This window comes from Lagenorhynchus albirostris, chromosome 20, assembly GCF_949774975.1.
Source record: "Lagenorhynchus albirostris chromosome 20, mLagAlb1.1, whole genome shotgun sequence".
NCBI lineage: Eukaryota > Metazoa > Chordata > Mammalia > Artiodactyla > Delphinidae > Lagenorhynchus > Lagenorhynchus albirostris.
The window spans coordinates 2391711-2419691 of NC_083114.1; the positions used below are offsets into that span (position 1 = coordinate 2391711).

At 45.8% G+C, this 27981-nt stretch overlaps 1 protein-coding gene across 3 annotated transcripts in view; it reads left to right on the forward strand.

Annotated features, from left to right (window-relative positions):
* Positions 1–27981, forward strand: part of SPECC1 (sperm antigen with calponin homology and coiled-coil domains 1) — a 183475-nt gene that overhangs the window by 68857 nt on the left and 86637 nt on the right. For all 3 annotated transcript variants that reach the window (XM_060133596.1, XM_060133597.1, XM_060133595.1), the window contains one exon: positions 19405–20981. In XM_060133596.1, coding sequence (XP_059989579.1) covers positions 19405–20981 — 1577 coding nt within the window. The remainder of the gene's footprint in view (positions 1–19404; positions 20982–27981) is intronic.

Here is a 27981-nt window from a genome sequence, read left to right on the forward strand (position 1 = left end):
GGAACAGATGGAGAAGACATAGAGGGACTTCCCTGGCGGTCCAGTGGTCAGGACTCCCCGCTCTCACTGCCGAGGGCCCAGGTGCCATCCCCGGTCGGGAAACTAAGATCCCACCAGCTGCGTGGCCCAGCCAAAAAATAAAAAATGAAATTAAATCATCAGTAAAAGGGGGAAGACATAAATAAGTAAAGGGAGAAGACCTGAGCCGAAGAAAACTTTAGACGTCAGAGGAAGAGGGCTCGCAGAATTCTGGAAAAAGACATAACTTGGTGGCTAGACTGCAGAAATGAAGATAGAAATCCTGGCAGCTTCTCCACAGGAGGACATGCAGCTTTGAGGAGCGTGGGGATGGGGCCAGGTGCCCCTGCCCTGGGGGCGAGGGTCACATCCGTAGGGACGAGTGACTCTGAAGGTCTTCGCGGCTTCCGTGCCAGCCCTGCAGGTCTGGGTGCTTCCCTGCAGCCACAGCAGCTGGTTTCGGTTCCTTGAGGAAGAAAACTCAGCTCGTGGAGGCCATTGAGTGGTTGTGGACTTGTCCCGAGGGCTGGCGAGCGAGGCTCGGGGATGCTGCAGCCAGGAGCAGCGCGCAGAACCGCAGGCAAGGTCAGCTCCGGCTGGACATACCCACTGCGTGTGCAGGAGCGTGGCCAGTGTGCCTGGCCCCAGACACGCTAACACCGGGGCCACGGCCAGCGCCTGAGCCACCACCTGCCGGGACCTGGGGGTGTTGCTGCAGCCACCATGCCTGCCAGCGAGCACCCCTGTCTTGGCGTCGCCGTGCAGCGGGAATTCCGGAGTCAGAGTCCAGGGCAGGCGCACATGACGTCAGGACAAGGGGCCTCCCTGGCTGCAAGGGGAGGCGGGGCGGCAGCTGGGAAAGCAAGCGGGTGACGTTCTCAGCTTATTTGATGGGAGGTGGACCCTGCCCTCCCCCGGGACTCACAGAGTGTGAAGTCCCCAAGCACAGGAAAGAAAGGGTGCCGGATGCAGCTCCCCCTGCCAAGATGAATCAGTCCAATGAATCAGGGCAGGAGAAGGGTATTTTTAGACATGAAGGACTTATGTTCCCTACTTGAGCAAATGTTCAGACGTCCACTGAGATGTTGGTGATTGGATCAGTAGAAATGGCGGGGGGGGGTGAAAAATTCAGGAAACACTGCACACAAGTGGAGGATGCTAGTGCGGCTGAAAATGTGAAGTAGGATTCTTGAAAAGAAGGATTGCCCTCTCAGGGAAAATCTAGGGAATAGCCCAGAACTGAGAACTCTTGCCTACCTCAGCAAAACCCAGGCTTGCGGCTGGGGGCATTCAAGACATTCAGATGTAAAATTACTGTGAAAGTGATCTCGTCTTTGTTGGCAAGGGACTGGGGGGCATCGTTATTTAATTTTGATGAACTTGTGGTTAGGACTGTTAGGAACGCCTGGTAACCACAAACAGAATAGAAAAGCTAGTTTTCCCCAAATAACAGGGATTGAGGGTGACCATGAGGGGTAGGCAGGCCACCGAGGAATGGGGAGAAACAGTACCAAATCAGCCAAAATGGGGAGAGGAAAGATGGTGAACCAGGAGTTAATACACAGTAAACAAAATGAAGTGGAAACAATAAAGCCAAAGAAACAGCCTCACAATAAGTATTCTTAAGCCAAATTCACCCATGAAAAACAGAGGTAGCAATATTAGTGTCAAAGTAGAGTGAAGAACAGAAGTGTTGAACAGCACAGAGAGATATATACTGATAAAAACCAAAAGTACGTGACCATCTTTAAGTAACTACGCAGAACAAAAACTGGGAATAGAAGAATTGAATTAAAAAAAAAAACACATGTTATGCCAGGAGATGTTAATTATGCGTCTTTTCTAATTTGACGGGCCAGGGAAACTAGGTTGCCAACTTGGGATGCCCACAGGGACCAGTTGGGCAGCGTGAATATGTGAATTCCTGGTGTAAAACAGCACAGATGACAGGATTGCACGATGAACTGGAGGATGCATGCCTTGCCTAAGGGCATTGAGATTCATACATTTTAAAGCACTTTGCCAGCTAAAGAAAACATATCTGTATCTTGCAGGCTGCCAGTTTTCAACCTCTGAAACAAATTAAAAAAGCAAAGTGGGGCTTCCCTGATGGTGCAGTGGTTAAGAACCCACCTGCCAATGCAGGGGAACGGGTTAGAGCCCTGGCCCGGGAAGATCCCACATGCCGCGGAGCAACTAAGCCCATGCGCCACAACTACTGAGCCTGCGCTCTAGAGCCCGCGAGCCACAACCACTGAGCCCACGTGCCACAACTACTGAAGCCCTCGCACCTAGAGCCCGTGTTCCGCAACAAAAGAAGCCAAGACAATGAGAAGCCCGCACACCGCAACGAAGAGTAGCCCCCGCTTGCCGCAACTAGAGAAAGCCCATGAGCAGCAATGAAGACCTAACGCAGCCAAAAATAAATAACTACGTAAATAAATAAAACAAACAAAACAAAACGAAAAAGCAAAGTGTACAGATTATAAATAGCACACTCAGCAAATTTATATGTTCTTCCTCTGGACCTTAGGATTGTTGACAGAAGTTGTGTGCTTTGTCACAGAAAACAAAAAGTAAAATATAAACATTGTGATTGTATTTGCAATATGTCATCTTAATCCAATGAAATTAGTGGTAAAAAAAAGATGAATATTAAAAAAACTGCTTTGGAATTCAGAGACACTTTTAAAATAATCTCTGCACCAAAAGAAAGTCAAAACAGAAACTACAAATCACCTAGAAATAAACGGAGGGAGGAGAGTTTTGTAGCAAAATTCATGGACTAGAACTAAAGCCATACTCAGAGGAAAATGTATAATCATAGACGCATATACTAGTATATAAGAAAAGAAAGACTGAAAATATATGGGTGAAATATTCAACTTATGAAACAGAAAAAAAATAAAAGAGAAATAAGTTAATAATGATAAAAGCTGAAACGAATGAAATAGAAAACAAAATGGTAAAGAAGATAAATAAGGCCAAAGACTAGTTCTTTGAAAGGCAAATAATGGAAATTATCTCTGATTAAAAAAAGAAAAGAGGAAAAATATTAAAAATGAGTAAGGATCTATTGTTATAGTATGAAAGAAATGAAAAATTGAGCCCACATTTGAAAAACTGAAGGACATGGATGAATTTCCCTCAAAATATAAATTCACAAAACTGTTCCTAGAAAAAATAGAAAACTTGAAGTTATTATCACTAGCGTTTAACATTGTTCTGGTATTAATGCTATTAAGCAAAAACATCTCTTGGTTTAAATATTGAAAAGAAAAAACAAATTAGACCCAAGAATAAGGGAATTTGATTGTAAGAACAATAGCTTTTTTTTTCTATACTAGCAGGAACTGGTTAACCCTGGAAATTAAAAAAAAAAAAAAAAGAAAATCACGGGTGCCATAAAATATCTAGGATTAATTTTAACTATTATAGAACATAAGGTGGAAAATATTAAACCTCACTGTGGTTCATAAAACAAGACTTGAAATGATACAGCAACTGTACTTCTCAATTAATATGCCTGGATATGAGACTAATTTCTCCCCAGAATTATTTCTTAGGAAAAAAGGAAGTTCCTTACATTCAAGCCTCACAAAATGTCACTTTTAACTGAGCATGTCCTTAATTACTTTATTCTGAATAACAAAGTAATATTTGGGGAAGACAGACTAAAATAACCTGACTCTGATTTAATTTTAGAGTTTTAATTATAGAGTTGGTTTAGAAAAAGGGAGGCACATTTAAAACAAACTTAGTACTTATGCCATGAGGTATGATCTCAGAGTTACAAGCATCATAGGTTGTTGGCGTGAGGCTTTGAAAGATGACATGACAGTACAGTAGGTGGTTAGGTCGTAGAGTTCTGAAATATATATTCCCATGGGAAGAACTGTTTTTTAAAGAATCAACCTGATACCATGCAAATATGTATTTGTGACTTGGTATAAAATTTTCAGTGACAGCATGATACTGTCGCTGGACTCAAAAAGCACAGAATCTCAAACAGCTTCAGCGGTTCTCTTGTAAATTGGAATAGATGGTTTAAAAGTAGCTCTAGGGCTTCCCTGGTGGCGCAGTGGTTGAGAGTCCGCCTGCCGATGCAAGGGGCATGGGTTCGTGCCCCGGTCCAGGAAGATCCCACATGCCACGGAGCGGCTGGGCCCGTGAGCCATGGCGGCTGAGCCTGCGCGTCCGGAGCCTGTGCTCCGCAACGGGAGAGGCCACGACAGTGAGAGGCCCGCGTACCGCAAAAAAAAAAAAGTAGCTCTAGTGGTGATGGAGACTGTGATGTAGGACATAGCTTGTGACAGATCTGGACATTTTCTTGAAATGTGAGTATGGGATCAATATTTCTGAACGAATATATTTTATATAATATGATTTTAAATATGTACATATAAACAGAAATTTAATGTATTAATATATATTATGTAATACAGTAAGGCATTATATATAATCATATATTAACACATAGAAATATATAATTAAAGTACATATTTTGTAGGGAAATATGGAATACCTATTATATGTTAAATATGTAATATATAAATTAAAGATAGGGATTTGACCCCTTTGTCTGCAGCAGTGAAACCTTTCTCAGTTTGGTCAAGAAGCTTGTATTTTGTTTTGTGTTTTTTGCTCTTTGGGAGATGGGTATCACCTTAGATTCAGAGTCACTCTATCTTAGGATTACGTTTGGCTACAAGTGACAATCCCCCTCCCCCAAATGATAGAGGTTGACACCAGACCCAAGTTTATTTCTCACGTGAAAGTCTAGGTACGTGGCCCAGGCCGGCATGGGGCTTGATGTTCCGGGCCTGGGCTCCCGGGGACTTCCTGCTCCACCGTGTGAGACCCTGACTTCGTGGTCCCAAACGTGGCATTTGTACTTCAGGCTTAAGGATGGAGGAAAGGGGTGTTAAGGAGACCTTGCAGAAAATGCTTCATCCAGGTGGCCAGAACCTAGTCACCCAGCTACACCCAGCTGCAAAGAGGCTGGAAAATGTCCTCGTTCTGAAACCATGTGCCCAGTGAAAAGTCAAGTTACTGAGGAGGAAAAGGGAAGGAATCCTGGGCTACAGCCAACCTCTGCTTACAGATATGTAACAATCAGGGGAAATATTGCAGGATACCCTGTGTCTGTGATGTCCGCCTAGAAACAAATAAGGAAAAACTAAATGCCAGAGTGGGTGGTGGTCCAGGTCAACTGGCAACAGTATGACAAGCAACTAAATGGCAAAAAGGAAAGAAAAGAAAAAACAAAGATAGTGAACATCAGTGGTGATCAGAGAAGTGGAAGTCAAACACAACCATTTTTCGCCCATCGAAAAGAGTAATAGCTTCCCGGGCTGGTCAGAGACTCGAGAAACAGTTACTCCCCGACGTCCTGGTGGCAGCATGAGTGATTGCAGTCTTTTTGGAAGGCAATCCGGCAGTAGCTGTTGAGATTGAAAATACACGTTTCTATTGACAAAGCAGTTCCGTTTGGGGGATTCTGTCCTCTAGAAATAAAAAGCACCAGTACTTAAGCATGCAGTGAAGGTAGAAAAAGTTTGTCAATTGCAGTACTTTTTTTGTAATGGCCCAAATCTGGGAACAGTCTGAATGTTCCTTGGTGGGAACTGGCTGAATAAATTGCAGGACATTATTCTTAGGAAGTATTGTATTATTAAAAAGCAGCGAGATCTATTCCCACTGTCTTGGAAGGTTGTAAATGCAGTGTATTCTAACGTGATGAAATGGAATTCACAAAGGAGCGTTTGCAGCTTTATGCCGTGTATGCAGATGTCATGATCCCAAACCAAAGACTAAGCCCTTTTGTCTCAACGTGGAAGAACGCGTTCTTCCCATGTCTCATAGTTCTTATTGATGGCTCGGGAAGGTAGGGGATTTTGATTATTTCAGTTTTGTTATCTCTGTGTGGCTTCACTCCTTGGCATGTAGTGAAGACTTGTCCAGCTTGTCCAGGAAAGTGCAGACCACAGAGAGTCCAGGAAAGTGCAGACCACAGAGAGTCGTGTGCTTAGCAGAGTGGACTTTACAGGTGTCTTCACTGTGCCTTGGGGACTAGCAGATCGCCAGTAGCATGGACGTTGGCTTCATGTCTGGACGGCTCAGTGAGCGGTTGCTGGTTTTATGAGATGCAGCTCTGTCTTGTCCACCTGTGGAGGTGCTCCGACCACTAGATATGACAGAAGTGATGCTGTGTGACCACCGGGGCTGGCCGGGTTACGACAGGCCCGGCAGCTGCCCTTGTTTGCAGAAACAGGGACGCTAGGAGCCCTGAGCTCACCTTGCCGGGAGCTCCCACCTGCCGGCCGTGCGGGCAAGCCAGCCCAACCCCTCCCACATTTCCTGACCTGCAGAACCATGAGCGAAATAAAATGGTTGTTTAAAGCGTTGAGGTTATGGGGAAACTAGTCCTGAAACAGCAGTAACTGAGACATGCAGGGTTGGTAGACAGCAGTGTGACTGTGACGATGTTCATACACTCAGGGTAGAGGAGCCTTCACGGGGCTGATCCCAGCTGCGTGTTGCACGCAAATAAACCATGCCATAAACAAGAAAGGTTTGCCTAGTTATAATAAGTACTCTTAAAATTTGGTATCCCACTTGGCCTTTTTACATATAATGTTTTATTTTTAAGTATTACATGTATGTATTAGATATTGTAATTGTATATATGTTATATATATATTATATATATATGCATTACATACACTAAAAGTATGGCAAACAGTATACATTTAAAAAAATTTTTATTGAAGTATAGTTGATTTACGATGTTATATATATAATACATATATAATATATATAATAATTATAATATATATAAGTATGTATTAGATACTGTAATTGTATATATGTAATATATATATTATATGTGCATTACATACACTAAAAGTATGGCAAACAGTATACGTTTAAAAAAATTTTTATTGAAGTATAGTTGATTTACGATGTTGTACTAATTTCTGCTGTACAGCATATTGACTTATATAAATATATATATATATTCTTTTTCATTATGGCTTATCCCAGGATATTGAATATAGTTCTCTGTGCTCTACAGTAGGACCTTGTTGTCTCTCCATCCTATATATAATAGTTTGCCTCTGCTAACCCCAAATTCCCAATCCATCCCTCCCCCACGCCCCTCTTGGCAACCACAAGTTTGTTCTCTCTGAGTCTGTTTTGTAGATAAGTTCATTTGTGTCATATTTTAGATTCCACATATAAGTGATGTCATATGGTATTTGCCTTTCTCTTTCTGATTTACTTCGCTTAGTATGGTAATCTCTACTTGTCTCCATGTTGCTGCAAATGGCATTATTTCATTCTTTTTTATGGCTGAGTAATGTTCCAGTGTGTGTGTGTGTATTATATACATATATATATATATATATATATACACACACACACCCACACACCACATCTTCTTTATCCATTCATCTGTCGATTGATTTTTAATTGTTGCCTAATATCTCGTGCTGGGGTCTGAAGCCTTATTTGTTTCTTCGTTTTGAACTGGAGTACTATGCCATTTTCTCTATGCTGTATTCCCATACTGGCGTACTATACCAGGAAACTGACTCAGCTTTGCTCAGACCACGTTGTGAACACTTTCTGAAACTTTGATGTTTGTTTCCAGCATCTACTTCCCTCTTCTTTCAGGAATTCTCCTTGGCTAATTCACCATTTCTCCACTTTTAGTAGATCAGCCAATCCCTTGACATCAGTGAGACGAGGATGGTCCAGTCAGACTGAGATGTGAGGAGACATTGTCGGGGCTTCTGGGAGAGACTTAGCTCTCTTCACTGGGTTTGGGGGTGTGCAGATAGATATGAGGCCTCGAGCTGCCAGGGGCATCCTGGGGCCCTGAGGCAGAGCAGCTTACTGATGAAGGGCACCTGTCCGGGAAGGGATGGAGGGAAATGGGCCCTGAGGACATCTTCCTGCTGAGCTGGACCTGACATTGGGCCGCTCCTGGACTTCCAGTTCTGTGAGCCCCAAAACCTCTCTTTTTATTACTGCAAGCTTGACTTGGATTTTCTGTTGCAAAAACTCCTAGTGACCACGTCCGCAGCATTTTTGAGATTCTGGGTGACATTTCGGAGGGACCTTGCTAAATCAGGGGATCTCCAGGCAGTTCATCCGGTGACTGGCCCCGGGTCCTGGGAGGCCTGGCGGGAAGGGTTAGGAATGTCCTGTCTCGAGAATAGAAGACCAGGGGGATGAAAGCTGCCCTCAGATGTTCAGATGTCACGTGGAAAAGGCAGTCCATTTGTTGTTTGTGGTTCCAGATGGTTTCGGAACTGGAACCCACATGTGCCATGTTAACGAAGACACCGTTCAGCTGAGTATAAAGAAGGAAGGTCCGACTATTTGAGCTGCTCAACAGTGGAAGCAGCTAATGCTGGGCCCAACGTGAGAGTTCAGAACAGCAGCAGAAGTTGGGTGCTGTCGATAACTACTTTTCGTGGAAGATGAGGCTGCATGATTTCTCTTTTTCTTCCAGTTCTGAAATAACAGGATTCTGAGCCTCCTTAGGTCTCAGAAGATGTACTTATTATGTGACCCTCAGGCAAATTGTGAGGCCTCTCAGGCTCTCGTTTTCCTTTTCCATAAGACGAAGATAACAGCACGTTGCCAGCTGACTTTTGTGAGCCTCATAATGTGTATGAAAATGCTGTGAAAACCAAGGCCCTCCACACATGGCAAAAGCTGTTATCACTGCCTACATTGTGAACTCCAGTTTAAAGAATGTGGACAGTTCCTTAAAGTTCTTTGTTTGTTTTGACCTATGGGTGGTTAAAAAAAAAGAGAGAGAGAAAAAGAAAAGTGATACTAATCAGATAAATAGGATTCAGCTTGCCCAGTCCACCTAATTCTCTTGTTTCTCCAAGCGCAAATTCAGGTGAATTTCATATCTTTTAATGGTGGAACTCGGAAGTTTCTTGGGGGTCGCTGTGAGATACAGCCAAGTGTCTCATCTTAAGGAGCCAGGGCTAAATCATGATCCGAGATAGGTCGCTCCCCCCTGCATCAAGCCTCGCAGGGTCCATCTTTTCTGTCTGACCTGAAGGAAGGCTGTGCATGGAGAGGCAGGTCTTTTCATTCACTAGAGCCCCTCCGCCCCCAGATCCCCCTCATTCTTCGCGTTTGCTGCCTGGAGACCCTGGGGATGCTGGGAGATTCCTGTGTGCAGATGCTGAGCTCTAGGGTTAGGCAATGAGGATGGTATGTGAGGAGGCTCACGTGGCCTGCAGGGCGAAGTCCGGGCCACTTTGGTTTCAAGGGAAACTAGCTGTCCCCGTGCCTCTCGGCCGGCACGTTGGGAGCTGCCCGTCCAGCTCCCGTTTGCATTTCGGCTCTTCCTGGTGATGACAAATCGAGCGGCTGTTCGGGCCGCGTGCAAGAAGCTCTTCTGCAAACACTGCCGCTTTGTCTCCTGCCCCATCTCGCCTTGAACCCGGCACAGAGCGGCCACTGTGTCCTCCCCAGGCCAGAGCCCCTCCTGAGTGTTAGGGGTCTTTTGTTCAGAAGCTCCCCGGTTCTGGAGCACTGTACGTCGTGGCTGCGGTCCAGCGTGAGTGTTTGGGAAGGAGAAGAATGCAGATTTTCGGGTGTTTTGAAACCTCACCCAAGTCGCTGACGAAATGGAGCGTGAGTGAAGTTAATTCTGCGTTCTGGAGAAAGAAAAGTGAGGTGAAGACGAGACAGCCCATTTGTCCTGTTTCAAAAACCAGCTCCGAATGTGGACCCTACTGCTTGCCTTCGGTGAAGGAAGCCAGATGAGCACGTCATTTGGTTCATTTGTGTGCGTGTAGAACTCTTTTGTGTGTTTTCCTCTGTTTGGTTTGCAGAGGGAGTTTCTTTAATATGAGGTATGTGTGAATTTCTGGAAATCGCTCGACTGAGATTCTCCGGAAGGCAGTCCAGCTATGGAAAGGCTTAACTGCCACAGGCAAGGTGCGGCCGGAGGCGTGATAAGAGACTCCTCACGGCAGTGTTGCTGCTTGCTGAGTGGCCTCAAGCTGTCCTCCTTTATCTCGTTTGTTCTAAGTCCAAAGGATCAGCGCTGCCTATAAAACCAACTGCTGATTACCTGCTTCCACACTGCATCCACAGACGCTCACATTTCTTTTTCTTAAGTCTTATTAACAGAGTGACAGATGCACAGGTTAAAAAATGAAATAGGGCAAGACCCTTATTATGAAAATCCAGGGCACTGCTGCCTGTCACCTTCTTTTGTGTCCCGCTTCTGAAAGGTAACCATTTCATCATCTTATGCTGCTTAGTTTTTTTTTAGTAGACTTTTAGAGCAGTTTTAGGTTCACAGCAAAACTGAGCAGAAAGTACAGAGATTTCCCATATGCCCCCTGCTCCCACCCACACATGGCCTCGCCCACCAGCAGCGTCCCGCACCAGAGCGGTGGGCCTGTTAACAGTCGATGGGCCTACATGTCATCATCACCCAGAGTCCGTAGTTTGCATCAGGGCTCATTCTTGGTGTTTGTACATTATATGGGTTTAGACAAATGTATAACGACATATATCCATCATCTAAGTATTTTACGGAAGAGCTTCACCGCCCATAAAATATTTCACACTCTGCCTGTTCATCCCCGCCCCCCTTAAAAGCCTGGCAATCACTGATCTCTTTTCCTGTCTCCATAGTTTTGCCTTTTCCAGAATGTCATGTTGTTGGAATCGTACAGAATGTAGCCTTTTTCAAATTGGCCTCTTTCACTTAGTCATATGCATTGAAGGTTCTTCTGTGTCTTTTCATGGCTTGATAGCTCATTTCTTTTTAGCACTGATTAATATTCCATTGGCTGATGTACCACAGTTTATCCATTCCCCCACCGAAGGACATCTTGGTTGCTTCCAAGTTTTGGCAACTGTGACGAAAGCTGCTATCGATATCCATGTGCAGGTTTTTGTGCGGACATAAATGTTCAGCTCATTTGGGTAAATACCAAGGAGTGCAGTTGCTGGACTGCGCAGCAAGAGTATATTTGGTTTTGTAAGAAACCACCACTCTGTCTTCCTGAGTGGCTGTACCACTTTGCGTGCCCACCAGCAAGGTATGCGTTCCTGTTGGTCCACATCTTCACCAGCATTTGGTGTCAGTGTTTGAGGTTTTAGCGATCCTAATAGGTGTGCAGTGGTATCTCACTGTTGTTTTAATTTGCAATTCTCTAATGACATACGACACTGAGCAGCTTTTCATATGCTTACTTGCCATCTGTATATCTTGCTTGGTGTCTGTTCACATATTTTGCCCATTAATTAGATCGTTCATTTTCCTATTGTTGAGTTCTCTGTGTATTTTGGATAACAGTTCTTGATCAGATACGTCTTTGGCAAATTTTTTCACCCCGTCTGTGGCTTGTCTAATCATTCTCTTGACATTGCTTTTTTTTTTTTTTTTTTTTTGCGGTACGCAGGCCTCTCACTGTTGTGGCCTCTCCCGCTGTGGAGCACAGGCTCCGGACGCGCAGGCTCAGCGGCCATGGCTCACGGGCCCAGCCGCTCCGCGGCATGTGGGATTCTCCCAGACCAGGGCACGAACCCGTGTCCCCCGCATCGGCAGGCGAACGGACTCTCAACCACTGCGCCCCCAGGGAAGCCCCGACATTGCTATATTTTAATTTTTCAAGTTTAGACGTTTTGTGGATTCCTGCTGTGTTAGATGAGGATTTAACTCATAACATTTCACCTCCTCCCAGTGTCATAATATCACTATTCTTAGCTCCTTTCGTGGTTACCTCTTTTATTTTAATAATGTATTTCATCTTTTTTTCTTGTTTTGTCAACTGTATTTAGTATCTTGGACTCTCCATTTGTAAGATGAGGATGGATATTATTGTCTCCACCCCTCTCTGCCAGCTCTCTCCACCTTGTCTTCTACCTCCCAATTTCTTTCATCTGTACTTTAACTTTTTTTGCTAACAAGGATGATACTATTCAAATGTTCTATAAAATAGTCTTTCCTACTTTGGGTCTTTCCTACTTGGTGTCAATTTAAGTAGTATTAATGTTTTTATGACTACATAGCTAGTCTTCCTTGCAGAGTGAAGTCATGTGCTATGATTTTGTTACCTTTCTTATGTGGCTTCTTGTTTTTATGAGGTTTCTGTTTTCTTCACCATGTTTATTATACCGTCATTCCCCCCCCCACCCCCCCGTACTCATCATCCGATGAGGTGTTCTGTTAAAGAAATTCCCTTCTTAGGCACTTTGTCCTCTCACCCAGCTTGGGCTTGTTCTCCAGACTTGCTCCATGGTTACCATCTTGGACTTCCCTTGAACGCTTTCCTCTGATAGGACCGTGCTTCCTGGATCACTCCTCCTCTTCTCTGTGATTTGTTTCCTTGTTTTCCTGGAGCACATCCTCAAATGACTTCCTCAGAAAGGGTGTTCACAATTTAATTTTCTGAGACTTTGCGTGTTTTGAAACGTGTTTTCCACCTCTCTGATTGATTTATAGTTAGATTGGGTATAGAATTCTAGGTTGAAAATCATTTTCCCACAGAACTCTGAAGGCGTTTACTTTGTTGCCTTCTAGCATTCAGTATTACCTGTACATGATGATGGCCAGTCTCATTCTCAGTTCACACCCCTTCCCTAAACTTTCAGGCATTCTTGGTATTTTGAAACTTTAAAAAATATTTATCTATCTCCATGTAGATCTTTTTGCCTGACACGAATTCTGGGGACTCAACATTCTTCAACTTTGGGGAATTGTGTGTCCGTTCTTTGATTATTTCCTCCACTCCGTTCCCACTGATCTATAGTTCTGGAACTCCTATTAATTGATTATTTGATTGCCTGGATTGGCCCTCTGTGTTTTTTTCTGTTTTCATCTTGTTTCGATTCTCTTGTACACATTGAGAGAGTTCCTTGATTTTGCATTCCATTCCTTCCATTGAATTCTTTTAATTTGAAAAACATACTTAAATATTCTGAGAGCTTCTTCTTGTTTTATCTCTGTTCCTTTTCCATAGCGTCCTGGCCTTGTTTTAGTGGATGTGTGTCACCTTGAATCTCAATGGCAAGACTTTCCCTGAGTGCCTTCTGCCAGTTAGCCTTCTACCTCACCCTCCCTGCACTCCAGGGCCTTTGCCCATTCTGTTCACACTTTCCTAGCCTTCCTTTCTCCCTTTTATCTAGCTTGAGGTATTTTTATGGTAATTCAATTATGCTTATGAAGTTGTTTGATATTCAGATGTTGCTCAGAGGAGAGGACCGTATGAGAGAAGGGATGTAGAAGTCATCAGTATGTAGGTGATATTTAAAATCATGGCACTGAGTAGAAGCACCAAGAAAATATTTGTAATAAGAGAAGGGAAAAGGCCCAGGACTGAGATCTGAGGAATTCCGGCATGCAGAGAGCGGGGAGGGGGAGGAACCAGACAGGGGGTGGCTGCTGAGGTCAGAGAGAGTAGGTCAGCGTGTGACATCGGAGGCATGTGTCAAAAAGGGAGGTATTGTTCCCGCCCTGCTGAGCGGATTGGAAACGCCCATTGCAGTGGAGGTCACTGATGAACTGGCATTTGGTTGAGTAATGGGAGTGGGCAGAGGAGGGGATATAGGGGGAGACATGAAGGCCACCAGTAAACACAGCTTGGGGCAGGATTCTGCTGGGAGTGGGAGGGGCAGATCAGAGATGAGCTGGAGGAAGATGTGGATTCAGATATTTTTTTTTTATTCTTTTAAAAAATTTTAAATTTTATTGTATAGTTGATTTACAGTGTTGCGTTAGTTTCAGGCATACAACAAAGTGATTTGGTTATACATATATAATTATCTATTCTTTTTCAGATTCTTTTCCATTATAGGTTATTGCAGGATATTGAGTATAGTTCCCTGTGCTATACAGTAGGTCCTTGTTATTTACCTGGTTTTTTTTCCTTTTTTTTTTTTTTTGCGGTATGTGGGCCTCTCACTCTTGTGGCCTCTCCCATTGTGGAGCACAGGCTCCGGACGCGCAGGCTCAGCAGCCATGGCTCACGGGCCCAGCCGCTCTGCGGCATGTGAGATCTTCCCGGACCGGGGCACAAACCTGTGTCCCCTGCATCGGCAGGTGGACCCTCAACCACTGCGCCACCAGGGAAGCCCTTTTTTTCTTTTTTAATACATTTATTTATTTATTTTTGGCTGCATTGGGTCTTCGTTGCTGCGTGTGGGCTTTCTCTAGTTGCAGTGAGCGGTGGCTACTCTTCATTGCAGTGCACGGACTTCTCATTGCGGTGGCTTCTCTTGTTGCAGAGCACGGGCTCTAGGCGCGTGGGCTTCAGTAGTTGTGGCACACGGGCTCAGCAGCTGTGGCACATGGGCTCTAGAGCGCTGGCTGAGTAGTTGTGGCGCACAGGCTTAGTAGCTCTGCGGCATGTGGGATCTTCCTGGACCAGGGCTCGAACCCGTGTTCCCTACATTGGCAGGCGGATTCTTAACCACTGCACCACCAGGGAAGTCCCTATTTATCTGTTTTATATACAGTGGTGTGTGTCTGTTAATCCCAAACTCCTAATTTATCCCTCTCTCCCCTTTTCCCCCTGCTAACCATAAGTTTGTTTTCTATGTCTATGAGTCTGTTTCTGTTTTGTAAAGAAGTTCATTTGTATCATTTTTAAAAGATTCCACGTATAAGGGATATTGTATGATATTTCTCTTTCTCTGTCTGGCTTACTTCACTTAGTATGATAATCTCTAGGTCTATCCGTGTTGTTTCAAATAGCATTATTTCATTCTTTTTTATGACTGAGTAGTATTCCATTTGTGTGTGTGTGTGTGTGTGTGTGTGTGTGTGTGTATCTCACATTTTCTTTATCCATTCATTCGTCACTGGACACTTAGGTTGTTTCCATGTCTTGGCTGTTGTAAATAGTGCTGCTGTGAACATAGGGGTGCATGTATCTTTTAAATTAAAGAGAATTCAGTGTGTTTAAATGCCAGTCTGAAGTATCCAGTGGAAAGAGAATGATACCACAAGTCACATGTGTATTGGGGACACTGGCTAGGGCTCAGTGGGGGTGGTGGAGAGCAGAAACACCCAAATAGTGAGTATGGTTGGCTGTGTGCTTAGAGATTATGCATGACCTTGGAGTGACCTTGAAGCCACCGGAAGAGGTTTGACGTTGATGCAGCAGACGAGAGGAAATACCTACAGATTCTGGAACAGAAAAATGAGAGTTTTTTAAGGGTTACTGATCCAGAACATCTCCGAGGTGGGAGAGGCTGGAATCAGGAAGCCCTGTGAGAACATTTCAGAAATTTCAACGGAACATCCCAAGGACCTGGCCTAGATTCAATACTGAAGGGAAGGGAAAAATATGGAGACTTTTCCAAAACCAGTTAATACGTTTGAGTGACCGACTGGTTGCTTACAAAAAGAAAGGGGGAGGGAAGTTTTAAATATGTTTTCAAGGTTCCTTGAACGGGAGAACCTGAAAAACATTTGGTGCCGGTGTCAAACGTGAATAAAAAGAGGTAAGATTCTCAAAAGTGAGCCGCCGGCCAAGAGCGGAGAGGGACAAGGAGCTGGGGAAATTATTGGAACTTTCCGAGAAAAGGGTTATGAAGACTTAACAGTAGGGGCTTCCCTGGTGGGGCAGTGGTTGAAAATCCGCCTGCCAATGCAGGGAACACGGGTTTGAGCCCTGGTCCGGGAAGATCCCACATGCCGCAGAGCAACTAGGCCTGTGAGCCACAACTACTGAGCCTGCGCGTCTGGAGCCTGTGCTCTGCAACAAGAGAGGCCGTAATAGTGAGAGGCCCACGCACCGTGATGAAGAGTGGCCCCCGCTTGCCACAATTAGAGAAAGCCCACGCACAGAAACCAAGACCCAACACAGCCAAAAATAAATAAATTAATTAAAAAAACAAAAAAGTACCAATGCCACCGTGGATGTGAGGATTAAATTAGTCAGTGCTTTAAAAAAAAAAAACAGTAAAGACTAACCTAATAGTTTAGATTTTTAGACACAGAACGAGTGAGTCCCCTTGTGTTTAGGAGGCAGGGCAACAGGCGTGTGACGATGTGAACCACGTGTATCTCCTGTAGAGCAGGTCCTCGAATCCTTGGTGCCTAAACCAAAGGTTAATCGCTTACTTCAGAATGCCACCGTTTCCCTCACCTGTGCACGTTAGAACAGCCCCAGTAGCATGTTCTTTAGGTAAGATGAGGAAGTCAGAAAGGGACTGAAAATATTTTATCTTCAGCTCCTGAGAATCACTTCTGAAAACCTGGTCCATGATTGAAATGATCGCGCTATTGTTACTCACAACGTGCTTTTTGTTCTGTGGAAAGATTAATTTTTCCCACCCCCTTCTCTCTCTGTGTGTTGGCATGATAGGATTTTTCCCTCCTCTTTTTTTCTTTATTGCATAAATGTAACTATAAAAAGAAACAGGAAAATTACTCACAGTCCGGCCAGCTTAACACTCTCCTGTTGTGTTCTCTCTTCCTTTCCCGTGTGTGTCTCTGTGATACGTAGTTGGGTGCACCTGTGATCAACCACCGTACAATAGTTTTTCATTTGGCATTGTGAAATGTGACACGTCACACGCGGCTTAAAAAAATGATCACATTAGGTGGGGCTTGCTTTTACTTTAACTTCTTGCAGTTGGACTACCAGCCTCGGTTAGGAGTAAGCCGCGCTCTGGTGTGAGGAGGGGAAGAAGACGAAAGATTCAGGGCGCCAGCTGAGCCGGGCCCTGTCCATGGACCCAGGCTTCCCGCCACCTTTGCTGTCGCCCTGCCCCGCTGTCCTGTGCGAGGGAGTGTGCCCAGGATGGATGGCTCCGTGGTGAGCCTTCTGAACTCAGTACTTGAAGGAGAACTGAGAAGAGGAACCCTTCTGGTGGATGACATCATAAGCTGGGGGACCGCCCCCCTGCCAGTGACAGTGCCGGGGTGTCTGAGCACAGGTGGGGGAGCGACACCCACCTTAGTTTGGTCTGATGATGAATTTTAGCAACCCTCTCAACTTAACCTCGGCTCGTTACAGTTTCTGAAAAGATGTGTCCAGAGATGGGAAGAGGCTTTCAGAAGATCAGGGGGCAAATTATACTGATCTTCCGGGGATGAAGTGGCAAGAACGGAAAAAGGAGCAGATGTGGTAAAAGTATAGCTGGACTGTGTGCTTCATAATCTACAACTGGATGCATTTCATAATGTACTTTGGTTTGATGTAAGCAAATTCCTAGTGGTTTAGATAAGGCATAAGTAACACCAAGTGGCGAACAGACCAAGATTTGTTGGCAAAAGGAAGGACTGAAGCTGTAGCTGAGAATGATGCCTGGGTTGGTCTACGGTCCTCTGTCATTCTTCCCAAACCAACAAATAGCTGAAAAGGAGCCTTACTTTTAGTGGTGTTATTAGGAATGGAAAACGCCTCTATGACAGTCAGTCCTGGTCTCTCAGCTTTGCCTGTTCTGACTGTAATTATGTTGAAACTTTAGTTACCCTCCAGTTTTCATTATGGTCCTTGCCAAGATTACTTCACTCCAGAGGGCTGGTGTTACTAAAATGTTTTATCGCTTAGTGGTTTTAATCTTCATTTTACAAGAATAATTAAATGCATCTTTTCTTCATCACTGTTTAGCGTGATGGCAAGTGAGGCGTCTGGACACCTACGTGCATTACATGTGTATTATCGTGCTCTTAGCTTTCTGGTAACTTAATTTGGAAAAGTTAACTTAAAAACCATAACTTTCCAGTGTATGAATATGACAGTTTAGCCTTTATTATGTCAAAGTTTTCAAAGCACTCAGCCATCAGACACCTAGCAGAGGATGCCACCCGCCTCCACTTCATCCCCTCGGATTCTGGGATGCTGGGAGATGCAGCTGCTCATGTCTCAGTAGCTGTCTTGGCAGTGGGTTCAGAGCTGTTTCACCACAGTGGTTTCTGCTTCTGCCTCAGAAGACGGAGGCCTCTGCCAGCCTGTGGGCGCGTCCCTGCTCCCAACCCTCCCTACACAGCAGAGGCCTCCAACCCACGGTGCAAATGTATAAGTTACTGCGATCGGCTGTGATTCATCAAATGTCTTTTGAGTTTGTAAAAGAGGTCCAGATTTTTCATTTTATACTTTAACCTCCAAGGGGGTTTTATTTCTAGAGCATTTAGGAGATCGATGTCTGGGTTTTCACCCCTAGAATTTTTTTTGACATCGTCTAGAGTAAATAGTATAAGTGAAAATTAAAAATGTAGTATAGATGAAGACTAAAAAATAACGATGGTGGTATAGGGGAAAATAACAAATAGTTCCATACCTTACATTTCCCATTATAAGTATTCTAAATCCTGAATCATTTCCATGTTATATAAATCCGTTTGGCATTGAAAACCATACCATAGATGAACATACTGGGCCCTTATCCTGTTGGTTCCTGTTTCTATATGAATATAAATGCACACAGCATTCACACTTAGGTTAAAAATAATAGGTCATTGAATCAGATCCGTGTCTCCTTAGTATTATTTGGGTCTTATGATTTCTTCATCGAATTTGTGCTCAGTCAAAATATGTTAATGATAGGGCTTCCCTGGTGGCGCAGTGGTTGAGAGTCGCCTGCTGATGCAGGGGACACGGGTTTGTGCTCCGGTCCGGGAAGATCCCACAAGCCGTGGAGCGGCTGGGCCCGTAAGCCATGGCCGCTGAGCCTGCGCGTCCGGAGCCTGTGCTCCGCAACAGAAGAGGCCACAACAGTAAGAGGCCCGCGTACCGCAAAAAAAAAAAAAAAAAAAAAAGTTAATGATAAAATTTTTTTGAGTGTTTATTTAGGAATTCACAACAATCCTGTATTTTGTTTAGGTGCCAGGACTCTCAGTTCAGATGTATTCTGTTGCAAGTTACAGAAAACCCAGTTCAGGGTGACTCATGAAGGGTGACTGTTGGCTTGTGTAATTGGAAGGCTAGGGGTAGGGCCAGCCTCAGGGTGACTGGTGCACAGCTCCACAGTCCACTAAGAGCTCGGTTTCCTTCTTTCTACCCTGCATCCTCACCTTCCTCTTGTGATGGTGGTTGCCAGCCATCGCCAGACTTAACACAATTGCTCACCCGTGTCCAGTATGTTTTAGAAACTCGCCCAGGAAACCTCTCCTTGTGTCTCATGGACCTTGACTGGGGGGCTCGTGCTGTGCCTTGAACCAGCAGCCATGGCTGGGGATGGGGTTATGCTGAGGAGCTCAGCTTGTAGTCAGCTCCCCACTGAAGTACAGGTACAGAAACCCCAGTCAGAGCCAGGTAGTTACTTAGGGGAGGGGGATGGAGGGAGGCAACAGCCGCCCTGCTCACCGTGCCCTGTAGTTGGAGTTGTTTATACAAGCGCTCGCTGGGTTTCACTGGTTTCTCCTTCTCTCTTCAGGGGCTGGGGCAGCAGCCAAGCGGACAGGCATTCCCACCCCTCGAGAACTCGCGGTAGCTGTCTCGAGAGAGAGAACGCTGCCACGCGGTCCCTCCAACTCCAGGAAAGCGGTATCCAGCCCCACCTCTTCCAGCACGCCCACCCCCACCAAGCACGTGCGGGCCACTCCCACGAGACCCAGGCCGGAGCACGAAGACGCAGAGAAGGCCGCGCTCGAGTCCCAGGTTCGGGAACTCTTGGCAGAAGCCAAAGAGAAAGATGGTGAAATTAACAGGCTCCGAAGTGAACTCAAGAAATGGATGGAGAAGTGGACTCAGAACACCGAAGGGGCTGACGCTTTGGACCCAAGTGTGGACGGAGCGTCAGTCTTGCCGGGTGACTCGGAGCCTTTGATCAGAGCCCTCGAGGAGAAGAACAAGAACTTCCAGAAAGAGCTCGCTGAGCTTGAGGATGAAAACCGGGCCTTGAAGGAGAAACTGACTTATTTTGAGCATTCCCCAAATTCAGAGGGGGGAGCGAGTCACACGGGGGACAGCAGCTGCCGGACGTCGGTAACTCAGGAGTCCAGCTTCGGGAGCCCGATGGGAAATGAGTTGTCGGGTGAAATGGACGTGTGTAAAAAAGGCCCACACGAAGGTGTGTTGCGGACGTCGGGCTCTTCGAGCAGTGATGTCACCAAGGCTTCCTTGTCCCCGGACGCCTCCGACTTCGAGCACATCCCAGCAGACGCCCCTCCGGGGCCCCTGTCCCCCGCCGGGAGCCTCGTCAAGAGCTCCAGGTGCTTGGCGGCTGGCAGCTCCCCGCACACCGCGAGCGAGCTGTCCCTGGCGTCCCTGACGGAGAAGATCCACAGGATGGAAGAAAACCACCACAGCACTGCCGAGGAGCTGCAGGCCACGTTGCAGGAGCTGTCGGACCAGCAGCAGATGGTGCAGGAATTGACGGCTGAAAACGAGAAGCTGACGGACGAGAAGACGCTCCTGGAAGCGTCCTTTCATCAGCATCGGGAGAGGGCGGAGCAGCTGAGTCAGGAGAACGAGAAGCTGATGACCCTCCTGCAGGAGCGAGTCAAGAGTGGGGAGCTCAGCACCCAGGAAGGAAAAATCCTGGAGCTGGAGCAGAATTGCACGGAGATCCTGGAGCAGGGCCGCTTCGAGCGGGAGAAGCTGCTCAACATGCAGCAGCAGCTGACCTGCCGTCTGAGGAAGGGCGGGGAGGACCGGGGGGCTCTGGAGACAGTCCGGCTCCTGGAGGAGGAGAACGGGGAACGGACCACCTTCCTGGAGCCGGAACGGCGCGACAGCGGGACCATGGCCGAGACCCTGGAGGAGTGTCGGGTTCCCTTGGAAGGGCTCAAGGTGGAGAACGGGTCTCTGAAGGCGCACCTGGAGAATGAGAAGCCTAAAGCCATAGAGACCAGCCCCCCAGGGCACACGGCCGAGGGCTGTGAGGTTCAGGAAATGTTGACAGTGGCCCGAGCCGAGAAGGAACAGCTGGAACAGTCCTGCGCGGAGCTCAGACAGGAACTGCTGAAGGCACGTGGTGAGGTTAAGCGTGTCTCAAGCCTGCTGTCCAAGGTAAGGGGCGTTCTCTCTGCCAGTGTTTGCTCATCCTTGAAAGCGCAGCCCTCCTCGGCCTTTAGAGGCACACGGCACAGAGAATCAGGCACTCGATTTCATTCATAATCCAGCATTCTAGCCTGAAGATCTGTCAGAGTCCAGACAGACTGGGGATGCAGAAACGAGACACCCCAGTTTCTGGCTGCAGCAGTTGAATGTGTAGTGGGGATATAGTGAGTCTGATGCAGGGATAAAGATGATGTGGGATTAAAGAGCATCGCAGAGGACAGCCCGGAGTCCAGTGCCCAGAGGAACACCTAGAAAAACGTGGATAAAGGAGGTAGTAGTGCCGGAGGACTTGCTGGAAGAGGTGGCAGTAAGCTGAGTCTTGAAGGAATGAGTGAGAGGCTTCCAGGTCTCTCAGATACCATGCTTTGGGCACCTAGGAACAGAAAATTAAAACCACCCCAAGTTTCCCCACCAAGTAATGCTATAACCACTATTTTGGTGTTTTCTTCCAGATGTGTGTGTGTGTGTGTGTGTGTGTCACACAAGTTAAAACAAATTTTTTTTAGAGTCATCCTGTGTATATTAAGTTTTTAAAAATCTGATGTTTCCTGAGCGTGTTATTAACTATTAACTATTAGTTAATCATTAACTCTTCTTTGAAACATGATGTTGAAGGCCAGATAGTACTCTGTTCTATAAATATTTCCTAAGTACTTTGCTAGTCACCTGTTGTTGAACATTTTTGTTCTTTTCCAGTCTTTCAATAGTGTAAATCATTTTTTATCTCTCTGACTTAGGAAAAATTCCTACTCATTGACTTACTGTGTCAGAGTATGACTGTTTTAAGGACTTTGAATGCATTTGTCCAGATTGGCCGCCAGGAGTGTGACACAGGTGCTCCCACCAGCAGAGGGATTCCCTGACCCGTAGCCAACACTTGGTATCAAGTTGTTGGGTCATTCAGATCTGGTTTTCATTTCTTCTTTGACCCTTCCCCTTTTTACTTAGAAAGATCTTCCCCAACCCAGGATCGAATAAATGATCACCACCTTCATTTTTAAAAATAATCCTTTAATCAGTCTGGACCTTTGTTCTGTGGTGAAGATTGCTGGTGATTGTGTGATATTCTTTTTTATAAATTTATTTATGTATTCATTTTTGGCTACATTGTGTCTTCGTTGCTGCGCATGGGCTTTCTCTAGTTGCGGTGAGCGGGGGCTACTCTTTCTTGCAGTGCACGGGCCTCTCATTGCGGTGGCCTCTCCTGTTGTGGAGCACAGGCTCTAGGCACATGGGCTTCAGCAGTTGTGGCATGCAGGCTCAGTAGTTGTGGCTCGCAGGCTCTAGAGTGCAGGCTCAGTAGTTGTGGCACACGGGCGCGGTTGCTCTGCGGCATGTGGGATCTTCCCGGACCAGGGCTCGAACCCGTGTCCCCTGCATTGGCAGACGGATTCTCAACCACTGTGCCACCAGGGAAGCCCGATTGTGTGATATTCTGCCCACCCACAGAGCAGTGCTGGAAAAGTGTAGACAGGTGGCTTCCAATTTCCTGTTTCCTCTAAGCTCTGGGTCTGTGATTTAGGGGTCCCTTGGTGAGAGAGCTTGAAAACATCTTCCCACCTTATTTCAGAGGCTGTCACTCTTTTAAGAAACAAATTTGCCCTGAACCCCCAGGGGGATTTCTCTTTCCTGCTTTATCTGCCTTAAGAATTGTCACTGATTGACAGTTGAGCCTGATTCTGGCATTGGGCCGATCTGAGTGGTGGGCAGTGTTAGAAGTTTTTATCATTGTGTTCTGAATTCACAGCATTTTATTTGAAAGTGTGGAAGCGGTACCCTTGGCAGGTACTAGCCAGGTGCCCATGTGAACTGTCGGTTGGTAATTTGTAGCTTTACATTGAGATTTCGTGTCTGGAATAATCCCCCCTCTGTTACTCTGTTGCAAAATGTTTGATCTCCCAGGCAACTTTCTTGAAGTCCTCCCTCAGTCCTTCATCTGTCTCTTTGTTATTTCCATTGGCATTACATTAAATACGTGCATCAGCGAGAAATAATTTGGCATCTTAAGACAATAGCTTATTTTTCTGATCAAAAAGTTGTATATTCATCACAGAAGGTTTAGAAAATACAGAAAAGTGTTAAGAAGAAAATAAATATTACCTTTAATCTCACTACTTGGAGGAAAAAAATGCCGCTAACATTTTTACTCTTTGTCTTTTCAGACATTTTCCTAGGTTAAGCACATTTTGACATGCATACAAACTTGAACTGGCATAATTACAATATTTAATCTTCCAATTCAGGGGAACAGAGTATGTCACTCCACATTCTGTGAACACAAAGACCCAGTTGGATTAGTTTATCAATTCTCCTATTAATCTGTTTCTGATTAATTTGTTTCTACTTTTATCTTTATCAGTTATTTCATCCTGCCTTTTGTATATTTCTTTGGTTTCTTCTTAGTTTCTTGAGTAGAATTCTTTGTTCATTTAAGTTTATCCTTTCTTGGTTGATAGTATAAGTATTTAAAGCTATGAATTTGCCCCTTATTATAGCTTTGGCTAAATGAAGACAGTAAAGTCTAGAATTTTCTAGGATAAATGGAATCTATTTTGGAGAGAAAGAAAAAGCATTTTTTAATATATATGCTTTAAATCAAGCTGTTTATTATATTATTTGTATATTCCATATCTTTATTAATTGCTTGCTGATTAGAATGATCACATACTTGACAGTAGGATGAAAAAGGTCCTAGCTAGTATTTTGACATGAGTTGGAGGTAAAAGGTGTGAGGCATGATGTCACAGATTGAGATCTTAGGTCGGTAATTTTGTGCTTGTACACAGAGAAGTTGTAACTTCTAATCTTTATGCCCTTTTCTGTTACGTAGGAAAGTAAAACCCAGATCTCCTAGCCTAATAGCTTATTGTAGCCCCACCGAAGCATATCAACTGACCCACCAGCAACCGTGAATTTAGATGGTAAGACGTAGGGATTCTTGCCCAAAGGAAACCAGAGCACTTTTAGCACAAAACTCTAATGAGGATATAAATGCTGGACCAGCTAGAACGCTTGGGTCCTCCTGACTCAGCTGATGGTTAATTTGGTGACCATGGGCCCTTTCCATGTGTACAGTAGAAGCGTGATGGTAGAGGGATCCTGGCCTTGTTCCTGATTTAAAGGGAGTGCTTTCAGCATTTCATCATGAAGGATGTCCATGGTAGGCATTGGCTGTATACCTTTTATTGAGTTATGCAAGTATTTTGCGAAGAATTAGTGTTTTAACTTCATTGCTTGTTTTTAAAAAAAGGATGGGGATTGAATTTTTCTATATTTGCTGTAGACCTTAGACATCTGTAAGATCTATGCAGTAGATCTTGTACATCTACTAAAATCTTATAGTTTTTATATAATCATAATGAGTTTTCTCCTTTAATGTGTGAATGAGGTAGATTAGGGTAACAGACTTTCTAAGGCAGTCTGATGTTAAGCCACTTTTGCATTCCTGGGTAAATTCTGAGTCTCCAGTTCTCAACTGCTTCACTGGACACTTTGCATAGAACTTTCAAACGTAACCTCCTTAAGCAGATGCCAGGGTGGCTGTCCTCTTTGTCACCAAGCAGACTGTGTGGTGCTGAACAGCTCTTGCCCTTGAGCCCTGCATCCGTCCACCTATTCTTGGCAGAAGGTGAATATTACGAGAAAAGAACAAAACAACCTATTTACAGAGAGGAAAGGCAATGCCAAACCATCCTGTGACCTTTTAGATTTAGTAAATCTGGAGAAGTCTCCAGTTTAGATAATTAGATAAGTTACTTAAGTGACTCAGATACTGTTAGAAGAGCCTCGGAAAGGCGTTAAAAAGTACTTTTTTCTGGTACGGGGCGAGGGGGTGGGGTGCGTGTGTGTCAGTTCCTCATACAGTGAGTGGACAGTTGGCGGGTGTGTTTGTTAATGGTGTGAATGTTTTGTAGGCTTTCTCTTCCTCTCATTTTTTTGTCTTCAGCTAATGTCTTCATTCTTTGAGCTTCTGTGACACCCATTATACAACTTTGCTGGCAGCTTTCTGTGTGAGTATGTAACCTACCTCTGCACAGCTTTGAGGGAGGGGCTGATTTCCACAGAATCCTGAGGTCTCGGCCTCCTGCGATCGCACACGTGCCTGCCCCAGCCAGCCAGGGGCGTGGAGTTGGACCACATCATTGTTTCCAGACTATAATGCAACCCAGGTTTACATTTTTTTGACTTTCAAGTTTTCATTCATTTGGGATCTTGATGTCAAGCTAGAGAGTTTATAAGGCTTGGAACCTAGACGTTTTCAGAGAAAACACTGATGTTTTTCCCCTCCTGAGGTTGAAAGCTTATAGGTGGTATCCTTTGAAATTCAGTTCTTTCTGCAAAAACTCAGGTGTTTTGTCCCGAGGAGTAAGGGGATCGTAAAGAAACACTTGCTGTGAATGGTCGGGGAAAACTAGAGGTGACATGATGATTGTGCGACCAGCGTTGGTCACCAAGGCAGAATAATTAGGGTAGCTACTGGCCACAAACGGCAAAAGCAGAATTCGAGAGGACGGCGTGGCCAACTGGATGATCCTGTCTCCGTGACTGAGAATAGGACCCTGCCAGGACTGGAGGGACCTGGACCCTGCCTTAAATAGCAGGTGATCCGTGAGGATACCCAGGTGACGCTTTGGACCGTGAGAAACAGACCCCTGGTGTCGGTGCCGGAGCCGGCAGATGCGCACTGCACTCCGTAACCCAGAGCCTGGGGTCCAGGCGGGGTAACGTCACGGCTCCAGGCAGGCGGCTCCGTGACCCTCTCAGCCCTTCTGCCTGGGGTGCAGGTGAGCGTGACCTCTTCAGCGTCTGGTCTCCACGGTCCCTGCAGGCAGGAGGCTCTCAGTCCCGTGGGAAGAACTTTCCCTGGGAGCCCCTCAGCAGCCCTCCCTTTATACCTGGTCAGAACTGGGTCACACACCCTCCCTTGGTCACCTTCCCTGAAATCACAGGATCACAGCCTGATTCCTGAATAAATGAGCGTTCTAAGTAAGAAAAGAAGGGGGAGTGGCCCCCGGGTAGGCGAGCCGTTGCCACAGCCAGCAGGACTCCGCGTGGTCACTTCCCCACCCGTCTGCTTGTCTGCTTCCCCCTCCAGCCTTGGCCCCTTCACTGCCCTCCCCCCACCCCCATCCCTGCCGGGCGCAGTTCTCGCCCTCAGGTGTGGCTGCCCCCTTCCTCCCCCTGCAGGTCCTGTCTTAAGCTTTAGGTCTCAACTGCAGCGTCCCTTCTTTAGGGAGACCCTCAGCTCTGGGGGGCTGTGGGCTTGTGGACCGAGGTGATCATGTCCCGAATGAGATGGGGCCTCTTGCCCGCCCCGGGCACCTCGGTGGTGCTGAGTTGGGCCTGAGCGCCATTCTCTTCTTTAACTTGACCACAGAGCTGGTCTCTGAAGCCTCTGGCCACCCCAGCGCTCACCTCCCCGGTGAGATCTTGGGAAACACCTCGGGGAGCATCACAGCCCTGGCTTCGGAAGGTCTCCTCGAGGGTTCCCCGGTGAAATACAGATTTTTTACCCTCTTCCTTGAGTTTTCCGTCGCCATTTTTCTTTTTCCAGAACAAAAGTGCAGACTGAGTTAGCCTGTCTATTCCCTGTCCCGTGCAGAGTAGCACTGTAAAAAAATAGTGCAAACGTAGGCCAGAGTGAATGAGACCCGGCTCTCCATCAGCGGTGTCTGCTCAGAACAGGGCCAAGAGTCAGCAGAAGGAGTTTTGGAATAACCAAGTTCGATGTAAAACAAACACAACAAAATAACACACACTCATGGTACAGTTACTCAAGCCGTCATACTATGTACAGTCGTGACATGTCACTTCTTCCATGTATTAAGCCCCCGGTAAATGCTTGTTGAGTGAGTGAGTAAATGAATGAAGGAATGAATGTCAGAGAAACTCGCAACAGAATTAGGAGAGCGAGGCTGCTAGAATTTTATATCAGTATGTTAAAAAATAAAAGTTTGTCGTATTTTAATAACAGCTTCCGTTTTAGTAGGCACTCTTAGGGCCTTTAGGTCATTTAATCTCACTTAATCGTCGTAGTTTTAGGCTGTAGGTACTGTCATTATCTATTTTTTTTTCCGTTGAGGAAACTGAGGCAGAGAATGATGAAGTTACGAGGCTTAATTAATTAACTGATGAAGGCCAGGATTCAAAGTCGGGTCTGACCCCCGAGCTCTTATTCTTCATCCCTGACTTACGCTGCTTCCTGGTTACGTGACAGTAAAGAGGAGAGAGAGAACCATCGAAAGCAGACCTTAAGGGCTCAAATACAGTGTAGTCTTACGGGGGCCAAAGCCCTTTGGTTTGAAGAAAGCAACCGGTTGGGTCTCGATGAACCAGGAAACATTTTCTTACGTGTAAACACAGTAGAGAAGTTCTCAGCGAAAAGCTGAGTCATCAAGACACGTCCTCCTGTTTGATTTATAACCTGAATCTTGAGGGGAGTCAGGGTTACCCAGGTGTGTCGGTGGGGCGGGGACAGCGGGAATGCCGCAGGAAGAGAACAGCAAGTTCTCGGTCGCCGATCAAGGAAGTGGTTTGCAGTCGCTGAGTGCACGGTGGCCACCTGCGGTGGGCCTGGAGGAGACCCAGTCGAGAGCTTTGAACTGTACCCTCAAGCCAGTGGGAGCCTCTGAAGAATTTTTTTTTTAATGCCAGCTTTATGGAGATACAATTCATATAAAGTGTACAAGTCTGTGGGGTTTAGCGTATTCTCAGAGTTGTGCAGCCGTCGCCACCATCACTTTTAGAGCATATTTATCACCTTGTACCTGGGAGCAGTCACCTCCTCGGTATCCCCTCCCCCGCAGCCCCTGGCAACCACGGCTGCTCTATTTTCTGTCCCTGTAGATTTGTCTGATCTGGACATTTCATCTAAATGGAGTTGAAGTCTGTGGCCTTTTGCTTCTGGCTTCTTTCCCTTGACATAACGTTTTCGAGGTTCATCCGCATC